This window comes from Oncorhynchus nerka, linkage group LG23 (assembly GCF_034236695.1).
Source record: "Oncorhynchus nerka isolate Pitt River linkage group LG23, Oner_Uvic_2.0, whole genome shotgun sequence".
NCBI classification, from domain to species: Eukaryota; Metazoa; Chordata; class Actinopteri; order Salmoniformes; family Salmonidae; genus Oncorhynchus; species Oncorhynchus nerka.
The window spans coordinates 29,938,134-29,965,612 of NC_088418.1; the positions used below are offsets into that span (position 1 = coordinate 29,938,134).

Here is a 27,479-nt window from a genome sequence, read left to right on the forward strand (position 1 = left end):
TCGCTAGACCCATAATTCCCCGCGCCAAGACAAGATGGAAGAAAGCAGGGGCCCCAAGACAACAATGTTTTGGCTATAAAACCTAAAAACAACGAGAAAGGGAAGAAAATACGAACGTTTAATGCAAATAGCGGTCATGTGTAGGTAAATATACATTTCCATTTAATTTGGAGTATTTGTTGAAATTTGTCGAGTTACGTGGAAATGTCAAACGCAAATCGTTTCAAACAGCGAGAGATTCACTCAAAGCCGAGCATCATTGTTTCTCTGTTGCATGGATCATAGTAATGCGGGGTTTCAGTTGGAGCGGCTAGCTCGTTAGCTTTAACAAACTGGTATGCACTCATTTGGCTCATAGCATCCGTAGTTACTATTTGCAGAATGCGGTGCAATTTAACTTTAGATCCCAAACAGTACATAATGTATTACTAAATGCAGCGGTAATTGCTAGCTAGAATTAGCTACAGTTATAACTAACTAGTTAAGTAGTAGTCTGATAAATATTACTCGAACGCCAGAGATGACCAGAATGTATTTCTCGAGCCTGGTCCCAACCAAGGACAGCAAACCAATCGTTTTTCATAAATGGGCTAATAAAAACCTGAGCTAATGTCAGTATTTGAGTTTTTATTAAGGTCGACCTGTAAAGCCATTGAATCCCAGGGTAATGTAATGTTTTGTCAGTTTGAGATTAACGTTACTTGGATTTAGCTAGCACAACTAGCGAACGTTAACCACTATTATTGAGCCGTCGCCATCTAGGTTCTATTTTCATAATGTATGAGTCGATTTGTTGTCCTGTGTTATTGTGTTTTAATAGTATTGCATTTGTGTGACAGAAGTGTGTTTTGTATCAGCAAAACTGGCGAGGACATCTAGGTAGGTAGCTAACGTAATTCGTTTCATTGTAGCCAGCTAGCTAGCTATGCATCACAAAAGCCCATCCGCTTTCCGTATAATTCGATGTCGCGTAGACAAATGGTAGGCTAGACTAAACAATACAATTGCGCCTGAGCCGTTCAGGATCCAGCTGGAAAAGTCAGCCAAATAGTAGTTTTAACGTTATACTACATTGTTACTAAATTCAAGGTGAAATATGGTTTGTTTTAGACTAGTGGACCGTGTAATTTGATGTGTTTATCACAGGTAGTGACTGAAGCCTGTGGTTCTTCTTATAAATTGTCAAGGGCAGCAAATTCAAGGGTGTTCACATCCCGGGTAATACATTTTAATCGATTGTCAACCAGACGGTGTAATTTGAAATGGAGAACATAAAAGTGCACATTTTTACATTGCATCAACGATTTTTGTTTGGCTGCATGTGATATACAAAATGTCGCACGTAACACGTGATTTGGATAATGTTTCAGAAGTAGCTAGCCTACATTTGATTGGTGATGGCTGGCTACACTGTTCTTCACGGACCTAATGTTATGGTGATGTCTAATTGGCAATGGGCGAGCACAATGTCATTTGAGAGAGTTAGAATCTTGGGCAACGTTTTATTATGATGCATTTAGGACCACAATAAGGAAGAGATAATCAACAAGGGGCTGCTAGCGCATCGAAGGAAAACAACTTCCGTCATGGAATATTTTCTATAGAACACATAGAGCCCTGAGCTGATTATTAGGCAATAATGCACGAGGGGGTGTGTTATATTGACCATATACCACAAACCTCCAAGATGCCTTATTGCTATTATAAACTGGTTACCAACGTAATTGGAGCAGTAAGAGTTAAACCTGTGGTATAGTGCCTGATATACCACGGTTTTCAGCCAATCAGCATTCAGGGCTCGAATCACCCAGTTTATAATTCCTTTTATACCCAATGGTATAATTCTTCATTTGTCTGTAGAAATGTGTTCAACATCCACTCAAGTAGTTAGCAAGTTTACAAGATATATATAGTAGTTGCCTGGGTAACCAAACAGACTCGCTAGTTTAGCTAACCAAACCATCAGCTTGCTATTATGAAAATCCAATTCAGCAATGCCAGTAATGTTTTTAATTCGACTTTTGCTATCAAAAGCAGGTCAAACATAGAACAAGTAAGCATGAACTATAGCCTTTGAATTCTACTGTGAGGATATACCTTTCATGCATGCTCTGTAAAAGCCCTTCCAGCCAATCAGAAATAGGCCTAGGAGGTGTACCTCATAGTGTTTGGAAATAGCCACAGGATGAGTTTTCAATAACATCAATGCTGTGAAGTTTAAAAAATATATATATAATATTTGTCGCTACTTTAAGTAAATACCTGCAGGCAACTTGTGCAATGCGTTAGATGAAGCAGATTGCGTTCTTATTTCACCTGTCACGTTATTTTACATTTTGAATTACTTAGTTACTTAGTTCCCAAGCACAGTTGAGCCACATGTTTGTTTGTAATTATGAGCTGGGTGGTTCGAGCCCTGAATGCTGCTCTTATTACGTTGGTAACCAGTTTATAATAGCAATAATGCACCTCAGGGTTTTGTGGTATATGGCCAATATACCACGGCTAAGGGCTGTATCTAGGCACTACGTGTTGGGTCTAATGTTGATTGGTTAAAACCGCATTTCAGCCGATGTCTATTTCACAACTTACTACCGGCTAAATCTATAATGTTAAAATGCCTATTTACTGTGTTCCATCTGACTGTGCAATCCACTCTCATACTCCACTATAAAAAGCATCTAGACATTATCTCGCATTTCTTTTAGTTTTCAACTGATAAGATTTTTATAAACCTTGCTATCTGTGTTTGACATTTGTAACATTGTCAGACAGTCGAAACCATGAATCGGCTGGCGTAATTTTTATGGATATATATATATATATATATATATACAAAGACATGTAAACTAGTGCAGCTAGTTTGCAGTCATTCCAGCTTCAGTTTGAGGTGATTGTGTTAGCTGTGTTGTAGGCTAGCTCCTCTGAACACTGGTTTTCTGACGAGAGAACACATTTTCTATGCAAGGTATAATCGCGCCTCATTAGACTGTATCTTGTGGAAGGATGAACTAGTATGAATAAATTCCTCAACATAACGTTTTTGTGAAAATATGTCAATCATTATTTGAATATGTTAACCCGTTGAATAAAAGTGATAATGCCATTGATGCCGACGTTTGGAAGATAAATCGGCACGGTTTGCCAGCCCTCGGCTTCGTCTCGGGCCTAACACCCGTGCCAATATATCCTCCAAACCCTGGCTTCTCGGCATTATCACTTAAATAGCACAACAGGAGAAAGCGGGAGCAGATGAGTCCAGCTGTGTATTGACAGGGGGTCAAGATTTATATTGAAAGTAGTGTTTTATTGCTTCACTGGGGTAATCAGGGACGTGCAACTATCGTTTTCCATCACAGAAAATACATTAGTGCAACACATTCGACATAAAATGGCTTCCATTTTCATCAGATGACAACACTATTTGGCTGGCAGCCACACAAGTAAATGAGCTTACAATAAATAAATAAAACTATGCATGGTCATCATATTTCTAATGTTTGAAAAACACTCAATTATGCGTAGACACGGCCCCTGTTTTTTTGGTATCTAAAAGTGGCTGAATTAATAAGGTGACGGAGAATCATATTGTGTTAGCTTTCTGCCGTGTTTGAGATGGTAAGCCCTTTTGGATGAGTTATTTGTACAGCTGCCATTGCTATCTTGATTTCCTTGTATTTTTCTCTTCTCTGTTCTCAGCCCGTCTGCTCCTCCCCCCTCATCTTAGAGCAGGCAGGCCAGTTACCCTAGCGACTCCAGACTCCACACATTTTGTAGACATGCTGCTGGAGCGCCAGTGCTGCAATTCGTCAAAACTTTGTTAATTTGCACAATGTCTCATTCACATTCGCTTGTAATGTCCAAACTCAACAAAAATGAGCTCCTACCTAGATATGTAGAACTTTTTGAGCTTGATTACCCGTCTTTGCATATTGTTAGCATATTTAGCTAGCAGCCCCCATGCAGCTTCGCTATATATAGACGCCAAATGGGCTTTTTCTTGTTTTTTGGTGCCCACTTGTGTACTAAACCGCTTATAACAGAAATCACAGTGTGAGAGAAGAACGGTATGACGATATGACAATCTAGATACTGCAACATAGGGACCGGAGAAATTCTAGTTCATCACTCACCACTTTAGGCTATCAAATGCTCCAAAAAAAACACATCTTTGCTAAAACATCAATACTAGCTAGCTAAGGTTTTCCTCGATGGATCTGCATTTACAATGTAGTGTGGTTGTTGGTTTAGCTTTCTGTAACTTTGTATTTAGTATGGTCTGCATGTGTAGGTGCATATTGCGTCAGGATTGCAAGGTGTCCCGATATCTTTTACAAGTGTCCCGTTACCTGGTTTTAATGTCCATTTCAGAATGCCCTTCTAACCAATCAGAAATTAGTATTCTACAATGCTGTGGTATAAACACTTGTAACATTTGCGTAGACCATGGATAAACAAGTAGTCGTTGAGAGTCGGCGCCAAATGACTCAATTCCTCGTCTCCTTACCCATCGTAGTTAAAGTCGGCTACTTCCATGACAAACTTTTTTGCGTCTTTCACAGCAAATAAGGAGCTGGGGGGGGCATAGATGAGCAAGTCGACAACCAGGCAAGACAATCCTAACCATGCGTCGGTATTCAAATGCTGTATCTTGCAATGCTGTATCTGTCAATTTCTTGACTTGAAATGTCTCAAGTTCACAAAAGTAGGGGTTATCAATGAGTAGGGGTTATCAATGAGTAGGCTAAGGTATTCTAGATGCAACAGACCGAAGACTGAACACACACTTGCATCTTTCATAGCTAAGATAAAGAGCAGGCAAGGGGGAGACAGTCAGTCGTAACTGTGCGCGTAGGCTATATCTTTAATTTGTATCTCGCAATGTCTTATCTTGCATTGCCATGTAAATTTACCAAGAGTATATTAAGTATAGATTATGCTATTAATGAGTATGGCTAAGCTATTCTACAATGCTCAAGTGGAATTGAAGTTCATCATTGCCAAATGCGTCAATTGAATTAGGCCAAAATGGGCAAAAAGTGCTGTGCCTACATATCTTCTTTAATTAATTCCTGGCTGTTGATGTCCTAGGCAATAGATCGCAACGCAGAGCATCCCCGATTCCCCGCTGTGCAAAATTTATTGAAAAGCGCAATTTCACTTTCTCATCCATAAATGCGGCTCATGTGCAAATACTGTTCAGCAGCTCAAATCAGCAGGATGGGAAGCATTTTTATTAGGGGGAGGGCATATACCATGAATTGCCACAGTTCCTTAATTTAAATATTATGGGGACATGTATACGTTTGGCAGTCAAGCATGAGTTATCAGTGTAGCCTATTATTGTTCTGTCGACCAATCGATTGGTCAATTTTTCTTTGCCGTGTACAGTGCCTTTGTAAAGCATTCAGACCCCTTCACTTTTTACGCATTTTGTTATGTTATAGCCTTATGCTAAAATGGATCAAATACAACATTTTATTACAACCCCCCTCCCCCACCTTATTTACATAAGTGTTCAGACCCTTTGCTATGAGACTCGAAATTTAGCTCCGGTGCATCCTGTCTCCATTGATTATCCTTGATGTTTCTACAACTTGATTGGAGTCCACCTGTGGTAAATTCAATTGATTGGACATGATTTGGAAAGGCGCCTAACACCTAGGGTCCCACAGTTGACCGTGCTCGGCAGAGCAAAAACCAAGCCATAAGTTTGAAGGAATTGTCTGTGGAGCTCCGAGACTGGATTGTGTCGAGGCACAGATCTGGATCTGGGGAAGGGTACCACATTCTGCAGCATTGACGGTCCCCAAGAACACAGAGGCCTCCATCATTCTTAAATGGAAGACATTTGGAACCAACATGACTCTTCCTGGAGCTGGCTGCCCAACCAAACTGAACAATCAGGGGAGAAGGGCCTTGGTCAGGGAGGTGACCAAGAACCCAATGGTCACTCTGACAACACTCCAGAGTTCCTCTGTGGAGATGGGAGAACCTTCCAGAAGGACAGCCATCTCTGCAACACTCCACCAATCAGGCCTTTATGGTAGTAGACAGAGGAAAAGGAAAGGCGGATACCTAGTCAGTTGTACAACTGAATGCGTTCAACTGAAATGTGTCTTCCGCATTTAACCCAACCCCTCTGAATCGGAGAGGTTTGGGGGGCTGCCTTAAGCGACATCCACGTCTTCGGCACCCAGGGAATAGTGGCTTAACTGCTTTGCTCGGGCAGGACGACACTTTTTTACCTAGTCAGCTCAGGGATTCGATCCAACAACCTTTCGGTTACTGGCCCAACGCTCAAATGGAAGCCACTCCTCCCTCGGTAAAAGGCACATGAAATCCCGCTTGGAGTTCGCCAAAAGATTCTCTGGTCTGATGAAACCAAGATAAAACTATTTGAAATTAATGCTAAGCGTCACGTCTGGAGGAAACCAGGCAGCACTCATCAACTGGCCGATAGCATCCCTACGGTGAAGCATGGTCGTGACAGCATCATGCTGTGGGGATGTTTTTCAGCAACGGACTGGGAGACTATTCACGTTAAAGGGACAGATGAACGGAGCAAAGTACAGTGAGATCCTTCATTTAAAACCTGCCCCAGAGCACTCAGGACCTCAGACTGGGGCGGAGATTCACCTTCCAACGGGACAACGACCTTAAGCACACAGCCAAGACAACAACGCAGGAGTGGCTTCAGGACAAGTCTCTGAATGTCCTTGAGCTAGAGCCCGGACTTGAACCCAATCCAACATCTCTGGAGAGATGTTGTCATTATAGGGTATTGTGTGTAGATTGATGTAGGGGAAAACAATTTAATCAATTTTAGAATAAGGCTGTAACAAAATGTAGAGAAAGTCAAGGGGTCTAAATACTTCCCGAATGCAATCAATGTACACTGCTCAAAAAAATAAAGGGAACCCTAAAATAACACATCCTAGATCTGAATGAATGAAATAATCTTATTGAATACTTTTTTCATTACATAGTTGAATGTGCTGACAACAAAATCACGCAAAAATTATCAATGGAAATCAAATTTATCAACCCATGGAGGTCTGAATTTGGAGTCACACTCAAAATTAAAGTGTAAAACCACACTACAGGCTGATCCAACTTTGATGTAATGTCCTTAAAACAAGTCAAAATGAGGCTCAGTAGTGTGTGTGGCCTCCACGTGCCTGTATGACCTCCCTACAACGCCTGGTTCATGCTCCTGATGAGGTGGCGCATGGTCTCCTGAGCGATCTCCTCCCAGACCTGGACTAAAGCATCCGCCAACTCCTGGACAGTCTGTGGTGCAACGTGGCGTTGGTGGATGAAGCGAGACATGATGTCCCAGATGTGCTCAATTGGATTCAGGTCTGCGGAACGGGCGGCCCAGTCCATAGCATCAATGCCTTCCTCTTGCAGGAACTGCTAACACACTCCAGCCACATGAGGTCTAGCATTGTCTTGCATTAGGAGGAACCCAGGGCCAACCGCACCAGCATATGGTCTCACACGGGGTCTGAGGATCTCATCTCGGTACCTAATGGCAGTCAGGCTACCTCTTGCGAGCACATGGAGGGCTGTGCGGCCCCCCAAAGAAATGCCACCCCACACCATGAATGACCCACTGCCAAACCGGTCATGCTGGAGGATGTTGCAGGCAGCAGAACATTTTCCACGGCGTCTCCAGACTCTGTCACGTGCTCAGTGTGAACCTGCTTTAATCTGTGAAGAGCACAGGGCACCAGTGGCGAATTTGCCAATCTTGGTGTTCTCTGGCAAATGCCAAACGTCCTGCACGGTGTTGGGCTGTAAGCACAACCCCCACCTGTGGACGTCGGGCCTTCATACCACCCTCATGTTTCTGACCGTTTGAGCAGACACATGCACATTTGTGGCCTGCTGGAGGTCATTTTGCAGGGCTCTGGCAGTGCTCCTCCTTGCACAAAGGCGGAGGTAGCGGTCCTGCTGCTGGGTTGTTGCCCTCCTACGGCCTCCTCCACGTCTCCTGATGTACTGGCCTGTCTCCTGGTAGCGCCTCCATGCTCTGGACACTACGCTGACAGACACAGCAAACCTTCTTGCCACAGCTCGCATTGATGTTCCATCCTGGATGAGCTGCACTACCTGAGCCACTTGTGTGGGTTGTAGACTCCGTCTCATGCTACCACTAGAGTGAAAGCACCGCCAGCATTCAAAAGTGACCAAAACATCAGCCAGGAAGCATAGGAACTGAGAATTGGTCTGTGGTCACCACCTGCAGAACCACTCCTTTATTGGGGGTGTCTTGCTAATTGCCTATCATTTCCACCTGTTGTCTATTCCATTTGCACAACAGTATGTGAAATTTATTGTCAATCAGTGTTGCTTCCTAAGTGGACAGTTTGATTTCACAGAAGTGTGATTGAATTGGAGTTACATTGTGTTGTTTAAGTGTTCCCTTTGTTTTTTTGAGCAGTGTATAAGAAGCATACAAATGACATGACTTATTATGATGATCATAATAATTGTAATAACAATTAGTTAAAGAAAAAGGAGGGTGTAGGAGAAAGAGCTGCGTGCATATAATCGACCTGTTGACTCGAATGGCGTCAGCCCAAGTCGCATACTCCCTTTAAAGACCTTCTCTTGAAAAACTTGAAAAACCCCACAATAGCACGGTTTATGTCTCTTGAGACACCAGTGCCAGTATACACTTCCTCAAAATAGTCCAAATTAATCTAAGATAACTCAAGAAATCTGTCATTACTTTTGATGTTTTTTGCAGAGGAGATCTTAGTCGCACAATTTTACATCTATGATGCAGTTTTTCCTGAAGTGGACACATTTGCATGAAAATGAGTATCGTTGAATGACAAACACTTAATTGAAGAATGCCTACTGTTGACCAATGAACCAACAAAGGGCCGTAGACTTCAGCTCCCGAACTTGGGCTTGCCTCGAGAAAAATGTTTGTGCACAAAATCCTTGCCAAAGACCAAAATGTTGTCATAATAAATGCACAAAATGTTTTGGATGGGAGCATGCAGACAACTTAAAGAATCCTCCGAAACCATTAATTCCTATAACTTAGTGTTACACTAATATGTGAGAACAATATTTTTTTGTGAAATGTTTCATTTTGTTAAGGTTGGAAGCAACATGAACATTTGTTGTGGAAATCTGTTGCAGCTCAAGTTGATGACAAAACCCACAATGCTCTCTCTACTGGCTGGCTAGCTAGCTAGCAAATGTTGCAGCTCACAGTAATACCAAAGTCAATATCAACATGTGACGTGGCTAGTTAGCTGTAAAATCACCTGAACAAAAACTGCACTATTAATTTAGGAGTCTACAATCTCACCATGTTCAACCTGGAGATCGATGTGCCTCAAAGTGGAGTCTGACATTCGCAACAACAACATGCAATGCACCCTGGACTGAAAAGGCAGACAAATAGGAGAAATGTTTTATCGCCTCTGTTAAATGACACATTTCTCAAGATAGGAATTGAACAAAAACGAAAAAGAGAACCTACTGCATTATGACATCGGACAGTGTTGAAATCTGAGATGTATGCAGTCTAAAAGTCAACTTACTAACTTCCAGTGTAGTGAGAGCGGCGTTATCGCAATGCTACATCATACCGACCGATCTTCTGCCGGCTTGAACGATAATAGCTCAGATACACGTGAAATGACCCAAGGAATCGATAGTTTCACTCAGATTCACAAAAACAATATAACGTTCAAACTGGGTGAATCTTTTTCGTAAGTCTCCATATCAATCTACATTCCTATTTGATATGAAGGTCCGGCTGCAGGGGATGTCCACTGTTCGGTAGTCTAGTGCCTGAAAATGGGTGTGCAGGGCGCATCGCAAGCGCTGATTTATTGACGTTTCTAAACATTAAAACGGAGCGTTAGGATTTTATTTCGCATGGTCCCACCGGTAAGCAGTGCTTATAGCTGAGAACCCACGGGATAAGGCAGAATGCCTTTTTAATGCGTTGGGTTTTCAAGAACAAAATCTTCAGCACCATTTATTAGGCAGATATTCCATTCAGACTGCCACAGCTGCTGGCCTTGGTCCATTGTTGGGTGTATGCTGCCTGCAGTCAAGGGGTTAAGCTATGCTTTAGCTTAAGTCATTTCTTTAATCTTTGTTGACCCGGTGAGAGAGACTTAGCATGGTTAGTAATGGCCTTGATTTTGGTGCGGTGCTGTGAACCTTATGTGACATTGATATAACGCATGTCGCTCCGCTAGTGCTTTGCATGATAGCACTGGACTAGGCAAATTAGTCCCTGCTTTAACAGCATAGTTATTTTGCCCTCTTTAATCATGGCCATTTGATTTAGCCATTGCCGCCTGGCATTTGGAAATGTGAGCTATCCTACATCGAACATTAGACCATTACATTGCTTCAAGTGAACAAGAGGCGGGATGTTTAAAAGGTCTTCAAAGGAGCCACATAAGTTTTGCTTGATAACCATAACCCAGCCACTATATCATAGCCTCACTCCATAGAAATAGAATTGCTCATATGCATCCTGTTCCAGATAGGCAAAGCCCAATAAATCCAATCAAGTAATTAATGGATGACTGGGGAAATGGAGGACACGCTGACTCCACCTGTGACCAGTCTAGCCCTGAGGTCAGGGTTACAAGATTACTTTACAAGATTGCAGGCTTGCAGCCTATATCTTCCTCGGAATAACTGTCCTGTTTTTTTTTTCTCGCGCAAAAAAGCCACAGGAGAAAACACATTTTCTATTATATTCTCTCAACTCAAGATATAGAAAAATCTGTCAACGTGCCCTCAAGCAAGGCAGTTAAAGGGACATTTCACCAGCACCACCCCAACATCAACATGTGCTAATAGTACATTTCTAATTTTTGTAGTCAAAAAGATGGAAGAGAAGGGTTTCCAATGACGTCGACCAATTAGTAGGCAATGCCTACTCATTGGTTAAAGTCAATGATGTCATTGGAAACATCCCTGCTGGAGATGATGAATATGAAGTTGAACAATTGTGAAATGTCCCTTTAACCCTAATTAATCCTTTAACCTTTCTAGGACAAACCCCCTCGACAACATTCCGCTGAAAAGCGAGCACGCAAAATTCAAAAAATATATTTTTTTGAAATGTGTAACTTTCACACATTAAGTCCAATACAGCAAATGAAAGAAACATCTTGTTAATCTACCCATCGTGTCCGATTTAAAAAAAACTATATATAATAATTTTAAAAAATGCTTTACAGCAAAAACACAACATATGATTATGTTAGATCACCGCCAAGTCCAAAAAACACAGCCATTTTCCCAGCCAAAGATAGGAGTCACAAAAAACAGAGATAGAGATTAAATTAATCACTGACCTTTGATGATCTTCATCAGATGACACTCATAGGACATCCTGTTACACAATACATGTATGTTTTGTTCGATAATGTGCATATTTATATCCCAAAATCCTTTTACATTTGCGTCATGTTCAGAAATGCCTCCAAAATATTGCAGAGAGCCACATCAAATAACAGAAATACTCATCATAAACTTTGATGAAAGATACATGTTTTACATAGAATAAAAGATACACTTGTTCTTAATGCAACCGCTGTGTCAGATTTCAAAAAAACTTTACGGAAAAAGCAAACCATGCTATAATCAGAGACGGCGCTCAGATAGAAACAACATTTCTCCGCCATGTTGGAGTCAACAGAAATACGAAATTACATTATAAATATTCCCTTACCTTTGATGATCTTCATCAGAATGCACTCCCGGGAATCCTAGTTCCACAATAAATTGTTGTTTTGTTCGATAATGTCCATTATTTTATGTCCAAGTAGCTACTTTTGTTAGCACGTTTAGTACACATATCCAAACACTCGTGCAGGTCCAGGCGAAAGTCGGACGAAAACTTCAAAAAGTTATATTACAGGTCGAATAAACTTGTCAGACTAAGTGTAGAATCAATCTTTAGGATGTTGTTATCATAAATATTCAATAACGTTCCAACCGGAGAATTCCTTTGTGTCTATAGAAGTAATGGAACTGCAAGTTGATATCATGTGGAATGCGCCTGACCTGGCTCTGTGCCAGACCACTGACTCATTCGCCTCTCATCCGGCCCCACATCAGAGTAGAAGCTTCATTCAAGGTCCTATAGACTGTTGACATCTAGTGGAAGCTGTAGGAAGTGCAAACAGATCCATATCCCACTGGGATTTCAATAGGCGATGAGTTGAACCTCAGATATCGACCAACCTCCGATATCCCACTTCCTGGTTGGATTTCTCTCAGGTATTCGCCTGCCATATGAGTTCTCTTATACTCACAGACATCATTCAAACAGTTTTAGAAACTTCAGAGTATTTTCTATCAAATAGTAATAATAATATGCATATATTCACATCTGGGACAGAGTAGGAGGCAATTCACTCTGGGCACGCTATTCATCCAAAGTGAAAATGCTGCCCCCTATCCCTAAAAAGTTAAGTTGCTCTGTATAAGAGTGTGTACTAAATAACAATTGTAAACTGTAAAACTGATAATGTGGTTCTATACTTAGCCTCTTCTCCTCCCTTCTCTTCCAGGACATCCCCACCTGGCCCCATTTAGTGTTTCCCCTTTCTACACGTGCTGACCAACCATGAGTATTATCCAAGATAAGCTAGGCAACGAGTTTCTGCGAGGCAATGGGGGCATGGACCCAAACTTTGCCCCCGGCATGCTCATGTTCAGCCACCTGCCGCCCGTCACCAGCTTCACCCGCCTGGCCTCGCAGTCGGTCATGGGGGGCGACCTGCCACAAGAGATGATCCTGAAGAAGGAGCGCGACTCGCCACCCAACGCCCACGGCTTCCTCCACGGCATGGGCATCAAGCAAGAGCGGATGAGCGAGCTGGACTACCGCATGCCCCTTTATAGCGGAGCTGGCGGGGGAGGAGGAGGGCTGGGTGGCAGCTGTGGCGGAGGGGGCGTGGGGAAGGGCAACGAGATGCTGGAGATGCAGTTTGGTGGAGGCCACCACCACAACCATCAGAACATGCTTCTGCACGACCTCAGCCTCGGCAATGTCCGAATGGGAGAGCCGGTGAGGGACCCATGTTTATTTGTAGCGTTGTAGTTTTAGTGGCTGAAAGGGGGCCTCACTCAATAGATATTTTCTGTAGAGTTATCATGTGTGCTTTGATATTTTTGTCTTTGGTACTGTACTCTCTCTGTGAAGATCAACATGAGTTATCAGTATAGCACCTATCGCTCCTTTGAGGATATTCACACTGTGTGTGTGTAAGCACGTATCTGTCTACATGGCCAACCTCCTCTGCTTTGTCCTCAGATGTCTGGAAGACCAGAGAAAGGGCCGAAAGAGACGTCGGGAAGAAGACGGAAGAGCAACAGTGATGGGGAGGGGAAAGCCAGAAGAAAACGTGGAGAACCCAAGGTAGAGCACATCTCTAGCATTTTCATTAATAAGCATTTTTAGAATCAAAGCTACCAAAAAGTCGCACAGCAGATCAGTTTTTCTGTGGTCATGTCATGTTAACAGCAGTTTGTCCCCTTAAACAACATGTTTACACTTTGACGCAAAGTTGTATTCGGGTTATACTGACCTTTCATTCTGTCCCGCGCCCCGCACAGGCCATGATGTTGGACGGCGAGGGGACCGGCCTCTCTCCCAACTCCAAACCGCACATCTGCGAGCACTGCAACGCTGCCTTCCGCAGCTCCTACCACCTCCGCAGACACGTGCTCATCCACACAGGTGAGAGGCTTTCAGTGCTTTCTGCATGGGAATTATTTTGGGGTGGCTGGAGTGTGCACTTTGTTTTAGGTCATTCTATTGATCCTAAAGTGAAATCCTCACCCACCCAAAGCACAGGGTGAGCTAAAACGAACACACCCAATATCACTGACGTGAGTAGCATGGATGACATTTGTTTGATGCTACAAATGTCCTGTAAATGTTGAGGTAATCTAAATGACAAACATTTCTTGCAGGTTTGACTCATTGTCGCCGCGGTGAGGAATGCTGTTTTATTCTGTTTCTTTCAAGCGAATGTTCAGCCAAATTACAAATGTCTGTGTGTATATATACATTTCTTTACCTTGAAAGTAGTCTATGGACAAGGAGAAAATGCGATCCACATTGGTTTCGGCAAAACAAGACACTGTTCCCGCAAAGTGTTTTATTGCTGATTCTGTCCAGAGATTGCTTTCAAGGTAAGGGAACAAATAAATGTGTTATTTGGCTGAACTATCCCCTTTAGGTTTTCACTCTGTAACTTACCCTAGCGTGTTTGCTTCATCTGCAGTGTTTATCCAAAAAGTTTAATTTAATGAACTGAGACTTGAATAAAGCCAACTTTTGCTTTCCCCCACTGATAGTCAATTAATGTGGAGAGTGGGTGATTGTATTTTTGATCGCACAGGTGAGAGGCCTTTCCGGTGCAGTCAGTGTAACATGAGCTTTATCCAGAAGTACCTGCTGCAGCGGCACGAAAAGATCCACAGTGGTGAGTCTTGACCTATGACAGCCAGCGCTGTGGTCAATTCCATTTCAATTTAGTCAATACAGGAAGTAAATGGAAATTCAAAGAGACATTTTGAATTTGAAATTCAGTTTACTTCCTGACTGGAAATGAACCCAACCCTCATGCCTGAATGCCATTTTTTTGTATGTATGTATAGTACCAGCCAAAAGTTTGGACACCTACTCATTCAAGGGGTTTTCTTTATTTTTATATTTCCTACGTTGTAGAATAATAGTGAATACATCACAACTATGACATATCACAAATGGAATCATGTATTAACCAAAAAAGTGTTTAAACAAATCTAAATATATTTTATATTCTTCAAAGTAGCCACCCTTTGCCTTGATGACAGCTTTGCACACTCTTGGCATTCTCTCAGCTTCATAAGGAATGCTTTTCCAACTGTCTTGAAGGAGTTCCCACATGCTGAGCACTTGTTGGCTGCTTTTCCTTCACTCTGCAGTCCATCTCATCCCAAACCATCTCAATTGGGTTGCGATCGGGTGATTGTGGAGGCCAGCTCATCTGATGCAGGACTTCATCACTATCCTTGGTCAAATAGCCCTTACACAGCCTGGAGGTGTGTTTTGGGTCATTATCCTGTTGATAAACAAATTATAGTCCCACTAGGCCCAAACCAGATTGGATGGCGTATCACTGCAGAATGCTGTGGTAGCCATGCTGGTTAAGTGTCCCTTTAATTCTAAATAAATCACTCACCGTGTCACCGGCAAAGCACCCCACACCATCACACCACCTTCATGCTTCATGGTGGGAACCACACATGTGAAAATCTTCCGTTCACCTACTCTGCGTCTCACAAAGACACAGTGGTTGGAACCAAAAATCTCCAATTGAACTAATCAGACCAAAGAACAGATTTCCACCGGGCTAATGACCATTGCTTGGCCCAAGCAAGTCTTTTCTTCTTATTGGTGTCCTTTTAATAGTGGTTTCTTTGCAGAAATTCGACCATGAAGGCCTGTCTCCTCTGAGCAGTTGATGTTGAGATATGTCTGTTATTGAACTCTGTGAAGCATTTATTTGGGCTGCAATCTGAGGCTGGTAACTCTAATGAACTTATCATCTGCAGCAGAGGTAACTCTGGGTCTTTCTTTCCTGTGGCGGTCCTCGAGAGCCAGTTTCATCATAGCGCATGATGGTTTTTGCTACTGCACCTGAAGAAACTTTCAAAGTTCCTGATATTTTCCGGATTATCTGATTTTCTTATCTTAAACTAATGGACTGTTTCTCTTTGCTTGTTTGAGCTGTTCTTGCCATACTACGGTCTTTTACCAAATAAGGCAATCTTCTGTATACCAACCCTACCATGTCACAACACAACTGATTGGCTCAAACGCGTTAAGAAGGAAAGAAATTCCACAAATGAACTTTTAACAAGGCACACCTGTTAATTGAAATGCATTCAAGGTGACAACCTCATGAAGCTGGTTGAGCGAATGCCAAGAGTGTGCAAAGCTGTAATCAAGGCAAATGGTTGGCTACTTTGAAGAATCTCAAAATATAAAATATATTTTGTTTTGTTTAACACCTTTTTGTTTACAACATAACATATATGAAATTATTTCATAGTTTTGATGTCTTCACTATTATTCTACAATGTAGAAAATGGTACAAATTTAAGAAAATCCCTTGAATGAGTAGGTGCATCCAAACTTGACTGGTAGTGTGTGTGTGTGTATCTACATACACACACACAGTGCATTTGGAAAGTATTCAGACCCCTTAACTTTTCCCTTATTTTATGTTACAGCCTTATTCTAAGATTGATTAAATAGTTTTTTTCCACTCATCAATCGACACACAATTATCCCATAATGACAAATAATATTTAGCAACTGAAATCACATTTCCGTTAGTATTCAGACCCTTTACGCCTTACTTTGGCAGTGATTACATCTAGTCTTCTTGGGTATGACGCTACAGGCTTGGCACACTTGTATTTGGAGAGTTTCTCCTGTTCTTGTCTGCCGATCCTCTCAAGCTCTGTAAGCTTGGTTGGGGAATGTCGCAGCACAGCTATTTTCACGTCTCTCCAGAAATGTTGGATCAGTTTCAAGTCCAAACTCTGGCAGTGCCTCTCAGGGACATTGAGACTTGCGTTGTCTTGGCTGTGTGCTTACATTCATTGTCCTTTTGGAAGCTGAACCTTCGCCCCATTCTGAGCTCCTGGAGCAGGTTATCATCAAAGATCTCTCTCTGTACTTTGCTCCTTTCATCTTTCCCTTAATCCTGACTAGTCTCCCAGTCCCTGCCCTTGTAAAAAAATCCCCACCGCATGATGCTGCCACCATCATGCTTCACCTTAGGGATGGTGCCTGGTTTCTTCCAGGCGTGACACTTGGTATTCAGGCCAAAGAGTTCAATCTTGGTTTCATCAGACCAGAGAATCTTGTTTCTCATGGTCTTGAGTCCTTTGGGTGCCCTTTGGCAAACTCCAAGCGGGCTGTGCCTTTTACTGAGGAGTGGCTTCTGACATGTTGGTTTCAAACTTCCATTTAAGAATGATGGAGGCCACTCTGTTCTTGGAGACCTTCAATGCTGCAGAAATGTTTTGGTACCCTTCCCCAGATCTGTGCCTCGACACAATCCTGTCTCGGAGCTCTACGGACAATTCCTTCGACCTCATGGCTTGGTTTTTGCTCTGACATGCACTGTCAACTGTGGGACTTTTTTATATAGACAGGTGTGCTTTTCCAAATCATGTCCAATTGAATTTACCACATGTGGACTCCAAGGACACCACATCACTATAGTACCCTCCAAGCTCATCATTAAGCTTAAGTCCCTGGGTCTGTACCCTGCCTTGTGCAATTGGGTCCTGGACTTTCTGACTGGCCGCCCCCAGGTGGTGAAGGTAGGAAACATTGAGTCGAGACAGCCTACAGGGAGGAGGTGAGGGTGCTCGGAGTCAGGAAAACAACCTCTCACTCAACCTCAACAAAACAAAGGAGATGATTGTGAACTTCAGGAAACCGCAGAGGAGCATTCTCTATCCACACCGACGGGACAGTAGTGAAGGTGGAAAGCTTCAAGTTCCTCGGCATACACATCACGGACAAACTGAAATGGTCCGCCCATGCAGACATTGTGGTGAAGGAGGCGAAACAGCGCCTCTTCAACCTCAGGAGGCTGAAGAAATTTTACTTTGCACCTAAAACCTCACACACTTTTACAGACGCACAACTGAGAGCATCCTATCGGGCTGTACCACCGCCTGGTAGGCAACTGCACCGCCATCAACCGCAGGGCTCTCCAGTGGGTTTTGCAGTCTGCACAATGCATCACCGAGGGCAAACTACCTGTCCTCCAGGACACCTACAGCACCTAATGTCACAGGAAGGCCAAAAGGATCATCATGGACAACAACCACCCGAGCCACTGCCTGTTCACCCTTCTACCATCCAGAAGGCGAGGTCAGTACAAGTGCATCAAAGCTGGGACCGGGAGACTGAAAAACAGCTTCTATCTCAAGGCCATCAGACTGTTAAACAGCCATCACTAAACACAGAGGCTGCTGCCTAAATAGACTCAATCATTGGCCACTTTAATAAATGGATCACTCGTCACTTTAAATAATGCCACTTTAATAATGTTTATATATCTTACTTTACTCATTATGTTTGTACTCTATTTTATACTATCACATCTTGCCTATGCCGCTCGGCCATCGCTCATCCATATATTTATATGTACGTATTCTTATTCCATCCCTTTACAGTTGTGCGTGTGTATGTGTGTGTATATATATATATATGGTAGTTGTGGAATTGTTAGATTACTTGTTAGATAGTTCCGACAGTGCAGTACTATCAGCACAAGCATTTCGCTACACTCACATTATTAACATCTGCTAATCAAGTTGTAGGAACATCTCAAGGATGATCAAAGGAAACAGGATGCACCTGAGCTCAATTTTGATTCTCATAGCAAAGAATCTGAATACTTTTGTAAATAAGGTATTTCATTTTTTATATTTTTATATATATATATATATATTGCTTTGTCCGTATGGGGTATTGTGTGTAGATTGAGGAAAAATGCATTTCATCCATTTTAGAATAAGGCTGTAACGTTACAAATGTGGGAAGTCGAGGGGTCCGGATAGTTTCTGTGTGTGCACTCACAAAAGTTTGGACAACTACTCATTCAAGTGTTTTCTTTTCTTTTTGCTATTTTCTACCTTGTAGAATACTGGTGAAGACTTCAAAAACTATGAAATAATACACATGGAATCATGTAGTAACCAAAAGTGTTAAACAAATCAAAATATATTTGATATTCTTCAAAGTAGCCACCCTTTGCCTTGATGACAGTTTTGCACACTCTTGGCATTCTTCAACCAGCTTCATGAGTTAGTCACCTTCAATGCATTTCAATTAATAAGTGTGCCTTGTTCATTTGTGGAATTTCTTTCTTTCCTTAATGCTTTTGAGCCAGTCAGTTGTGTTGTGACAAGGTAGGGGTGGTATACAGAAGATAGCCCTATTTGGTAAAATACCAAGTTCATATTATGGCAAGAACAGCTCAAATAAGCAAAGAGAAACAACAATTTGGTTCTGTGTCAATGTTGTCCCATTCTTTCCTTAGGAGAGAAGCCCTTCAGCTGTGACCAGTGTAACATGTGCTTCATCCAGAAGTACCACATGGAGCGACACAAGAGGACCCACAGCGGAGAGAAGCCATACAGATGTGACACCTGCCAACAGGTCAGTCTGTCAGTCAGTCACAAGGGTAACTCGGTTTTACCCTCAAGCAGAACAGATTGAAATTTAGTATTTCAATTACTTTCAAACACATTTCGAGGTAAGTCTTTTTTTAAATGTAGTTGAATGTATTTGGAAATACTTGTAAAGTATTGTTGTGTATTTATTTTAAGTATTTTCAAGTACAAATATGTAGCCTTCAACACTCACAACAAATTTGGTTACTGATAAGCTCCTAAAATGGAACGCAGTACCTGTACAGTAAGATGTACATGAAGTCAGAGTTCAGGGTCTCCGCCTTTTCAGCTCTGTATGGGATTCAACTGACAGCCTTTCTAAACCTGAGCACTATTCGCAACAAGAATATGCCCCCAACCCTCCCGCTAATTGGGCTCCTTTTACAAATGTTTTGTCTGAGTGAGGGCAATGCTGTAAATCAATGTGTTCTGAGACGTTGAGAATTATTTTAAAAAATACCGCTTTGATGTCATGAAAGCAAACCACACGTCCGTGAGTCCAAATGTGCATTTCACATTTCCATATGATAAAACTTGTCATTTGTATATCAACATTTATGATCGCTTTGTTTAATGTACAGTTACGAGGATGACATGGCGTCATACCCTGGGTTCTTCTGAACAGAATGAGCCGGTGTTGGTCATATTGTAAAGAGAATGATCATGAGAACAAGCACCCAAATGCACTCATGACTCTATTCTATGCCCAACAGAAATACGATGTGTCTCTGAAGTTCTTTGTGAAAGTCTAGCACTGTAAGATCATATTTTATAACTTCGCTAGTAGCGATGGGCATTTGACATTTTTATGTTCGAGTAGTCAAGTACCTTTTAGAAATGGCCCACAATGGGGGGGGGGGGGGGGGGGGGGGTGATGGTCTAATTATCTATATGCCAACAGTGCGCAACAATGCCTCATTTATTACCATTACAGATAACGAATCCTAATTGCTAAATTGCCTCAGACTCTGAGTGTACAAAGCATTAGGAACACCTGCTCTTTCCATGACAGACTGACCAGGTGAAAGCTAGGATCCCTTATTGATGTAATTAATTTAATCCACTTCAATCAGTGTACATGAAGGGGAGGAGACATTATATAAGGATTTTTAATCCTTGAGACAATTGAGACATGGATTGTGTATGTGTGCCATTCAGAGGGTGAATAGGCAAGACAAAATATTTTTTTTGCCTGTGAACGGGTATGGTAGTAGGTGCCAATCACATTGAATTGAGGTTAAAGGGGGGTGCAACTCTATATAAAGGTGTTCCTAATGTTTTGTACAGCCAAGAAACGAAAAGTGCCATTTAAGATTCCCTTATTGAAACCGTAATATCAACTGGTTATATTATGCAACACGATCTTCACAAAGGTAGTCCCCTCAGTGGCGCTTGCTTGTAGAAGCCTATGGCTGTGCAATGGCATAGTCTTGTTTTGTTAATTTAGTAGACAATACCCTCTTATTTCCCGAGCCCATATTGCAGTCTAGACGCATCTGTTTTATAGTATAAAAAACATGATATAATATAACAGAATGAAATAGAACGGAATAGTGCGAGGTGACGCGCATCTCGTGTCTGGAACAGTTATTCTCAGAGTTAATTTGAAACGGGTTGAAAGACAAAGTCTTTCAGGGTTACAAACAAATGTCCTTTTCAATATACCGTTCGATTTGGCCTGTTCTTTTGGAATTTTCTAAATGGAATAACAATTCCACTTTGAACTGGGGGGGTGAAATATGCTGGAGTAGGCCTAGGGATAATGATTCTGATGAATATACGCTCTTTGTCAAACTAATGTTTTTGTATAGGGGGTTAAAGCTTAAGCTAACCAATTCTAAATGGCACTAGCAGTTCGCAAAGTAGGGTCCCCGCAGCCATAAACCCTGGCTTTTTGTACGATTTCTCTTAAAAGCTGATTTTAAATCTAACTTTAACCACATTGTTAAATTTATGCCTAATCCGAACCTTAAATGAAGAGCAAAAATGTAATTTGTGTTTCTGTATTATTTAAATAGGCCATTTTGACTTTGTGGCTGTGGTAACTAGTGACAATTTCAATTATTCCAAAAAATGCAGCTCATTGTTGGAACACATTTCCTTACTTCAGTCAACCAGTCCATTTGTGTGTGGCTACATGGATACACTAGTTAGACCTCTCACTAAAACCCTTGTCATTTTTTTTGTTTGATGCACCTAACCCCAAGTCTCATGAATATTCTTACCATGTTACTGAATGTAACCAGTGTTATTTCAGATTTCTTTCATTGACAAATGCTGCAAAAAGTATAGTAAATGTAAAATGCACATAAAAAAAAGTGTAATGTTTGGATTCAGTCTTGAAGTCCGGTAAGGTGAACTGTTGTGGATTTCCAAAGTGTTCTCTTTCATTTGCTACCATGATTATACATATGCTTCTCATATTTCTTCCGTTAACGTTTCTATTTGCATATTTCTTCCGGTAAAAACATTGTGCCCCTATCCATATAGGCCAATGGAAAAAGGTTTAAGTACTAAATACACTTGAACCAAGGTCTGCTTGGTCCTAGGTGTATTTGATATAATGTATTTGGAAGTAAGTATTTGAAAATAGTTTTGTCCATTTATAGGAATTTATTTGAAAATACTACATAATATGTCAAATAGAAGTAACTGATTTGGCCACATTATTTGAAAATACTTAAATACACATGTTCTATGTATTTTAGTAACATACTTGAATACGCATTTATTTGATCCCAGGTCCGATTGACAATAGTTATTGATGTCAGTTCTTGATGTTTGCAGTTTATCTCAATCTAGCATGTGTTTGCTCAAAATGTCATGGGTGTTCCACACTGTTGGACGCTTGCTATGTGCTCTGTCATCAGACATTTCAAACCATAACACTTGGTCAAGAGCCAAATCAAATTTTATTTGTCACATACACATGGTTAGCAGATGTTAATGCGAGGGTAGCGAAATGCTTGTGCTTCTAGTTCCGACAATGCAGTAATAACCAACGAGTAATCTAACCTAACAATTCCACAACTACAACCTTATACACACAAGTGTAAAGGGATAAAGAATATGTACATAAAGATATATGAATGAGTGATGGTACAGAACGGCATAGGCAAGATGCAGTAGATGGTATAGTGTACAGTATATACATATGAGATGAGTAATGTATGGTATATAAACATAAAGTGGCATAGTTTAAAGTGGCCAGTGATACATGTATTACATAAAGCACTTTGGGTGCATCTAACAGTGGACCGATGCATCTTGCTGTCGTTGAGCCATTTGCTCAATCCAGTGACTAGAAAGTTTTCAAATACTCTGCACCCCCCTGTTCCCCTGTAGTTTTTCTCGAGGACAGACCGGTTACTGAAGCACAAGCGGACCTGCGGAGAAGCCATAAAGAAGGGCCCGGACCCCAGCATGTTGGAGCTTGCCCACGGGGACATGGGCCAGGGCAACTACTCACTCACTCAGGGAAACGCTACCGCCACCTCTGCATGCAAGAGGGGCAAGTCCAAAAACGCAGGCGAGGGCGGTGATCGTAAGCGTAAGAAGGCTGCTGCCACCACCGCGTCGTCCGGGGGCCTGCAGGACTACGGAATGGAGTGTTCCGACCCCAGCCTGCAGGGCCGCACACCCAAGCTGGTGTTCAAGAAGGCTAAGAAGGGCCTCGTCCCCATGGAGGACGGGGGGCAGAAGCTGCTGTCTCAGAAGCAGGGCTCCATGGAGCTGGCGGGGGGCTCAGGGCTAGATGCCATGGTCCTCCTCCAGGGCTCCTCCAGCGGAGGGGCAAAACGAGGCCCATCAGCCACAAGCAACAACTACGATGACGCCATGCAGTTTGTGAAGAAGCGGCGCTACCTCCAACACGTGGCCAGCAACGACTATGCGGCGCCCTCCCTCCACATGGGCCAGTCCCATGCCAGCAGCGTGATCCAAGGCTCGCTGGGACACCACAACGAGCCCACCCTCACCATGCTGGACACTTCGCCCCTGGACCTCAAGCACCACGACAAGTCGGTCATCCCGGACGAAGTGCTCCAGAGCCTGCTGGACCACTACAGCCACAAGTCGGATGGCACGCACCACCACCACCACGACGTGACCTTTGACCTCTCGGACCACAGCGTCCCGCACCACGTGACCCTGCAGCCAGCGGCCCCTGTCACCCCAGAGCTGGACGACGACTCGCCCAGTGGCGGCGACAAGCAGGTGGTCATGAGTGAGTACTCCAAGTTCCTTCTGCAGGCCCTGGAGCGCACCAGCCACAGCGGGCCCTTCTCCACGCTGGGACCCAGCGGGCCCTTCCCTTTGCTCTCCAGCCCTACGGGGCCCCTCTTCTCCGATAAGCATGTCTACACTACGTCTCCGCTGGAGTGCGGCTACCCGCCCGCCGACTCCTCGCCACTGCCCATCCCCTCCATCTCTTCTTCTTCCTCCTCCTTGTCTTCCTCTAAGTCCCACTACAGCATGGTGGTGGGCTCCCCCTCCCAGCCGGCCTTCCACCTCAGTGGCCTGGAGGCGGCTGGCCACCAGCAGCTCATCCCCTCTCAGGAGCTCACAGAGCAGCTGGAGAAGCAGCACCACTCCCCTGCGTTCCAGCTCACGCCCCAGGAGCTGACGGCCGCCGGTGGAGCCCCCAAGGAGCAGGGGGCCAAGGGCAACGGGAGAAACGGCAGCTACTCCGACCTGGACACGCCCAAGGAAATGGACCTGCGGGCCACCTACCAGATCGAGAACTTCGCCCAGGCCTTTGGTTCCCAATTTAAGTCGGGCCGCCGCACCCCGCTGGGCTACAGCACTGGGGCCGAGGTCGACCACCGAATACGAACTCCCGTGTCAGAATTCTCAGGGTATACCAGTTTGTTAGCTGACGTCAGCGAGCCAGTAAGTACAGGATCGAAAACCCCAACAAGCCAAAGTTTCAGGTAAGGGTTAAAACGAGGTGAACCTAGTTGCGGGTCTTGTGTTTTTCTTTGTGTCCCTATACCCTTCTACATTTTGTTCTTGTAGCGAGGTCAATTTATTTTTTAAACACTGCCATTAAATGTTGATAACGAGAACTCTACCAGGGGAAGGTCTTCAAGGCCTCAAATGCAATTTTTTATATTCATTTTTTTTTTTTTTTATCTGTATTTTGTTTTTATTTTGTTAGCGTAGTTGGTATGATATGAACGTAAACGTAGATTTTAATGTAATTTAAACTGAAAAATTAGGGGTTAGCTAAGCTTGATGATTTTTCTTTGAACTCTTGTTTTACCAATCATCATACAGTTGTAAAGTAATGATGAATGATGTTAATAATTTCAATAATATTACGTTTGTGGCAGGGAAAGGCCCAGAATTCAAATGGCAAAAAAAGTTCTATATTGTCTGTTACTAGAATCGTATTACTCAGGTATTAAGGCAAAATTGTGTAATAATAATAAAAACTTTGTATTATGAGATGCAATTAGCACACTTTTTAAAGTGTGCTTTGAGACTACAAAGCTTTGTTACTATTTATCCCTCGAGGAGCGGGGGAACAAAAAGACAAAACAAATTCAGCGGATCTTCCTGTTCAGTTTTCTTCGCCATTGAACAACCCTTTCCTCTACGTGTAGCTGTGTAGAGATTACGGTACTTCTGTGTCAATGTGAAAATGACCGTTCCCATTTCCTTCCCGTAAAGGGCCACATGTAAAACACACGCCGACGCGGACATTTATACACTCAAGAACTCGTAGTGCACACAGTCCAGGCTCAACGGAAAGAGGTTTCAATCCGCAAACCTTTTTTGTTTATAAACAGTGTCAAGTGATGTTTGTCTAGGCCATGCACCTTTTGGATGGCCCCTTCAGTGGCCCGTGACAAGGAAATGTGCTGGCCCCGTTGGCGACGTTTCAACAACTGTTGTCGCTCATTTTTACTGGGTTCCACTCCACTCCTGGCTGTTAACTTCTTCTTTTTTTGTCAGTGGAAATCAAACAAGCACTTTGAAAAACAAAATTGTCATTGAAAACTGAAAACATCCCAACTCAATTAAGGATGTGCAAAACCAAGTGATTATTATTTTTTATTTTATTAGAGGAGAGAACTGTGAACGGGGGTGGGTGGGATAGGGTGGTTTGTTGTTCTGTAGGGAGGGTTAGACTGGGATTGAATAGATGTATTTTTGTTTGTGTTTTTTTGACGGTTTGGTCAAGGGGGAAGGGTTGTACAAATGATTTGCCATTACTGTATGTAACCCAATGTTCTGAGAAGATCTCTGTATTGATACCGAACAAAAATATAAACAACATGCAACAATTTCAAAGATTTGACTGAGTTACAGTTCATATAAGGAAATAAGTCAATTGAAATGTATTCATTATGCCCTAATCTATAGACTTCACATGACTGGGCAGGGGTACAGTTATGGGTGGGCATAGGCCCACTTACTGGGGAGCCAGGCACAGCCAATCAGAATGAGTTTTTCCCCACAGAAGGGCTTTATTATTTTTGATTCCTGAGTGGCGCAGTGGTCTAAGACATTGCATCCCAGTGCAAGAGGTGTCACTGCAGTACCTGGTGATTGGGAGTCTCATAGGGCGGCGCACAATTGGCCCAGCGTCATCCAGGGTAGGCCGTCATTTTAAATAAGAATTTGTTCTTAACTGACTTGCCCTAGTTAAAGGTTAAATAAATAATATTACATTACATACCAAAATACTGCTCAGCGCAAATTAAAGAATTAAGCTTTTTGAGCGTATGGAACATTTCTGGGATTTATTATTTCAGGTCATGAAATGTGGGACCAACACATTACATGTTGCGTTTTATATTTTTGTTCGGTGTAAGTTGTTTTGAGAGGGGGCGGATAATATGCTGCAACACTTCCCACTGATGTACTAAGACTCTACTGGATGCAAAAATCAAACTATTTTCCCTTTATTTATTTGTAACCTAGCAAGAGTTTTTTATTTTTGCAGGGTGTTTTTGAAGTGCAAGTACTCACTGTACATCAATCTGTCTGTACCTTTATGAAATCAGGCCTGATACATAAAAATTACCTCACTCATACAGGCTCAACGTTATGGTGTATGTGTATATATATATATATCCCCCAAAAAGGCAGTCCTTTAAACAATGGCCTTCTTTGTCTTCCGCAGCTCAAGCCATTCTCTCCTGGCAGTCAGGGTTGATATTTAGTTAATTTCCTGTGTGCCCCCCTCCCCACCCCCACCACAGCTGATAGACTTTAAAGCTGCTCAGATCACAGGGAACAAAATAATGACTGACTGGCCACTTCACTCCAAAACACACACTATGCTTTTAAAGAAAAGAGGGAGAGCGAGAGACAGATGAGGAAATAAAAAATAGGATTGACCTAAATATACAGTGGGGTCCAAAATTGACAACCTTGATAAAGATCAATAAAAGTGACTGTAAAATACTGAGCTATATTGTATTCTCAAACAAATGGGGGAAAAATATTAGATTATGCTTCAGTGCCATTATCCTCTGAAGGTGAGGTATTGAAAACAAGAGGTATCAATAATTTTGACCCCCACCTTCGTTCTCTGAGCAATTGTATTAGTATTCAATATTGTATTTTCCCCGGCATGCAATATAGCTCAGTATTGGAATGATTTTATACAGCAATTTTTGCTAATTTTTGTCAAGTGTGTCTTTCAGAGATCAATGTACCTCATATCACTGAAGCGTCAGAAAACAGGGACACGTTTCATGTATGTAGTGGACATACTTGTAGTATAGGTTAAACATTTGTATAATCATGTAACAATGCCTGTGTTTACAATTATAGAAGAGCAATTGACTCGTTGAATTGCAAAATGTATTTGTTTTGTCTAAAGCCTTCACGCCAAGCAGTGTTGCATTCTAGATGCCTCATAGAAACTTTCATTTCTCATGTTATATCCCTTATTTTTGTTACTTGCCATAAATGTGTTGATATGATCTCTAGAAGGATATTGTTTACAAAAATGTACAAAAACACTACAAATGTATGTTAATTTTTATGTTTTTGTTTCTACCGATATGCATGATATGTTTTTATGGCTTTTTTTCTGATCGTCACCACAACACCAAATTTTGTAGCAGATGCCTCCCCATCCCTGTCTTTTTTTTTTTGTTCAAGACCCTTGTGATATGATTTCCAGGGCTGTACCTGTTATTGAATTTATAAAACGATTTAGAGAAGCCAATAAAAACATTTTTTGGTAATAAAAAAAA

At 42.3% G+C, this 27,479-nt stretch overlaps 1 protein-coding gene across 2 annotated transcripts; it reads left to right on the forward strand.

The window, feature by feature from the left end:
• Positions 1-27,479, forward strand: znf281b (zinc finger protein 281b). Of its 2 annotated transcripts, none has more exons than XM_029629666.2 (7): positions 1-144; positions 12,576-13,075; positions 13,322-13,426; positions 13,624-13,747; positions 14,415-14,498; positions 19,131-19,249; positions 22,609-27,479. In XM_029629666.2, exons 2-7 carry the CDS (start codon positions 12,632-12,634, stop codon positions 24,196-24,198), a joined length of 2,466 nt encoding a protein of 821 aa, XP_029485526.1. In that variant the 5' UTR covers positions 1-144; positions 12,576-12,631; the 3' UTR covers positions 24,199-27,479. The 2 variants fall into 2 exon arrangements, with proteins under 2 accessions (XP_029485526.1, XP_064864110.1); XM_065008038.1 differs by having other exon boundaries at positions 1-140.

Bases quoted from the DNA above. Each gene is read 5' to 3' on its own strand.
- znf281b (XM_029629666.2), top strand. From the start codon at position 12,632: ATGAGTATTATCCAAGATAAGCTAGGCAACGAGTTTCTGCGAGGCAAT. The intron at 13,076-13,321 runs GTGAGGGACCCA...CTTTGTCCTCAG, and splicing joins ATGTCCGAATGGGAGAGCCG to ATGTCTGGAAGACCAGAGAA. The intron at 19,250-22,608 runs GTCAGTCTGTCA...GTTCCCCTGTAG, and splicing joins GATGTGACACCTGCCAACAG to TTTTTCTCGAGGACAGACCG.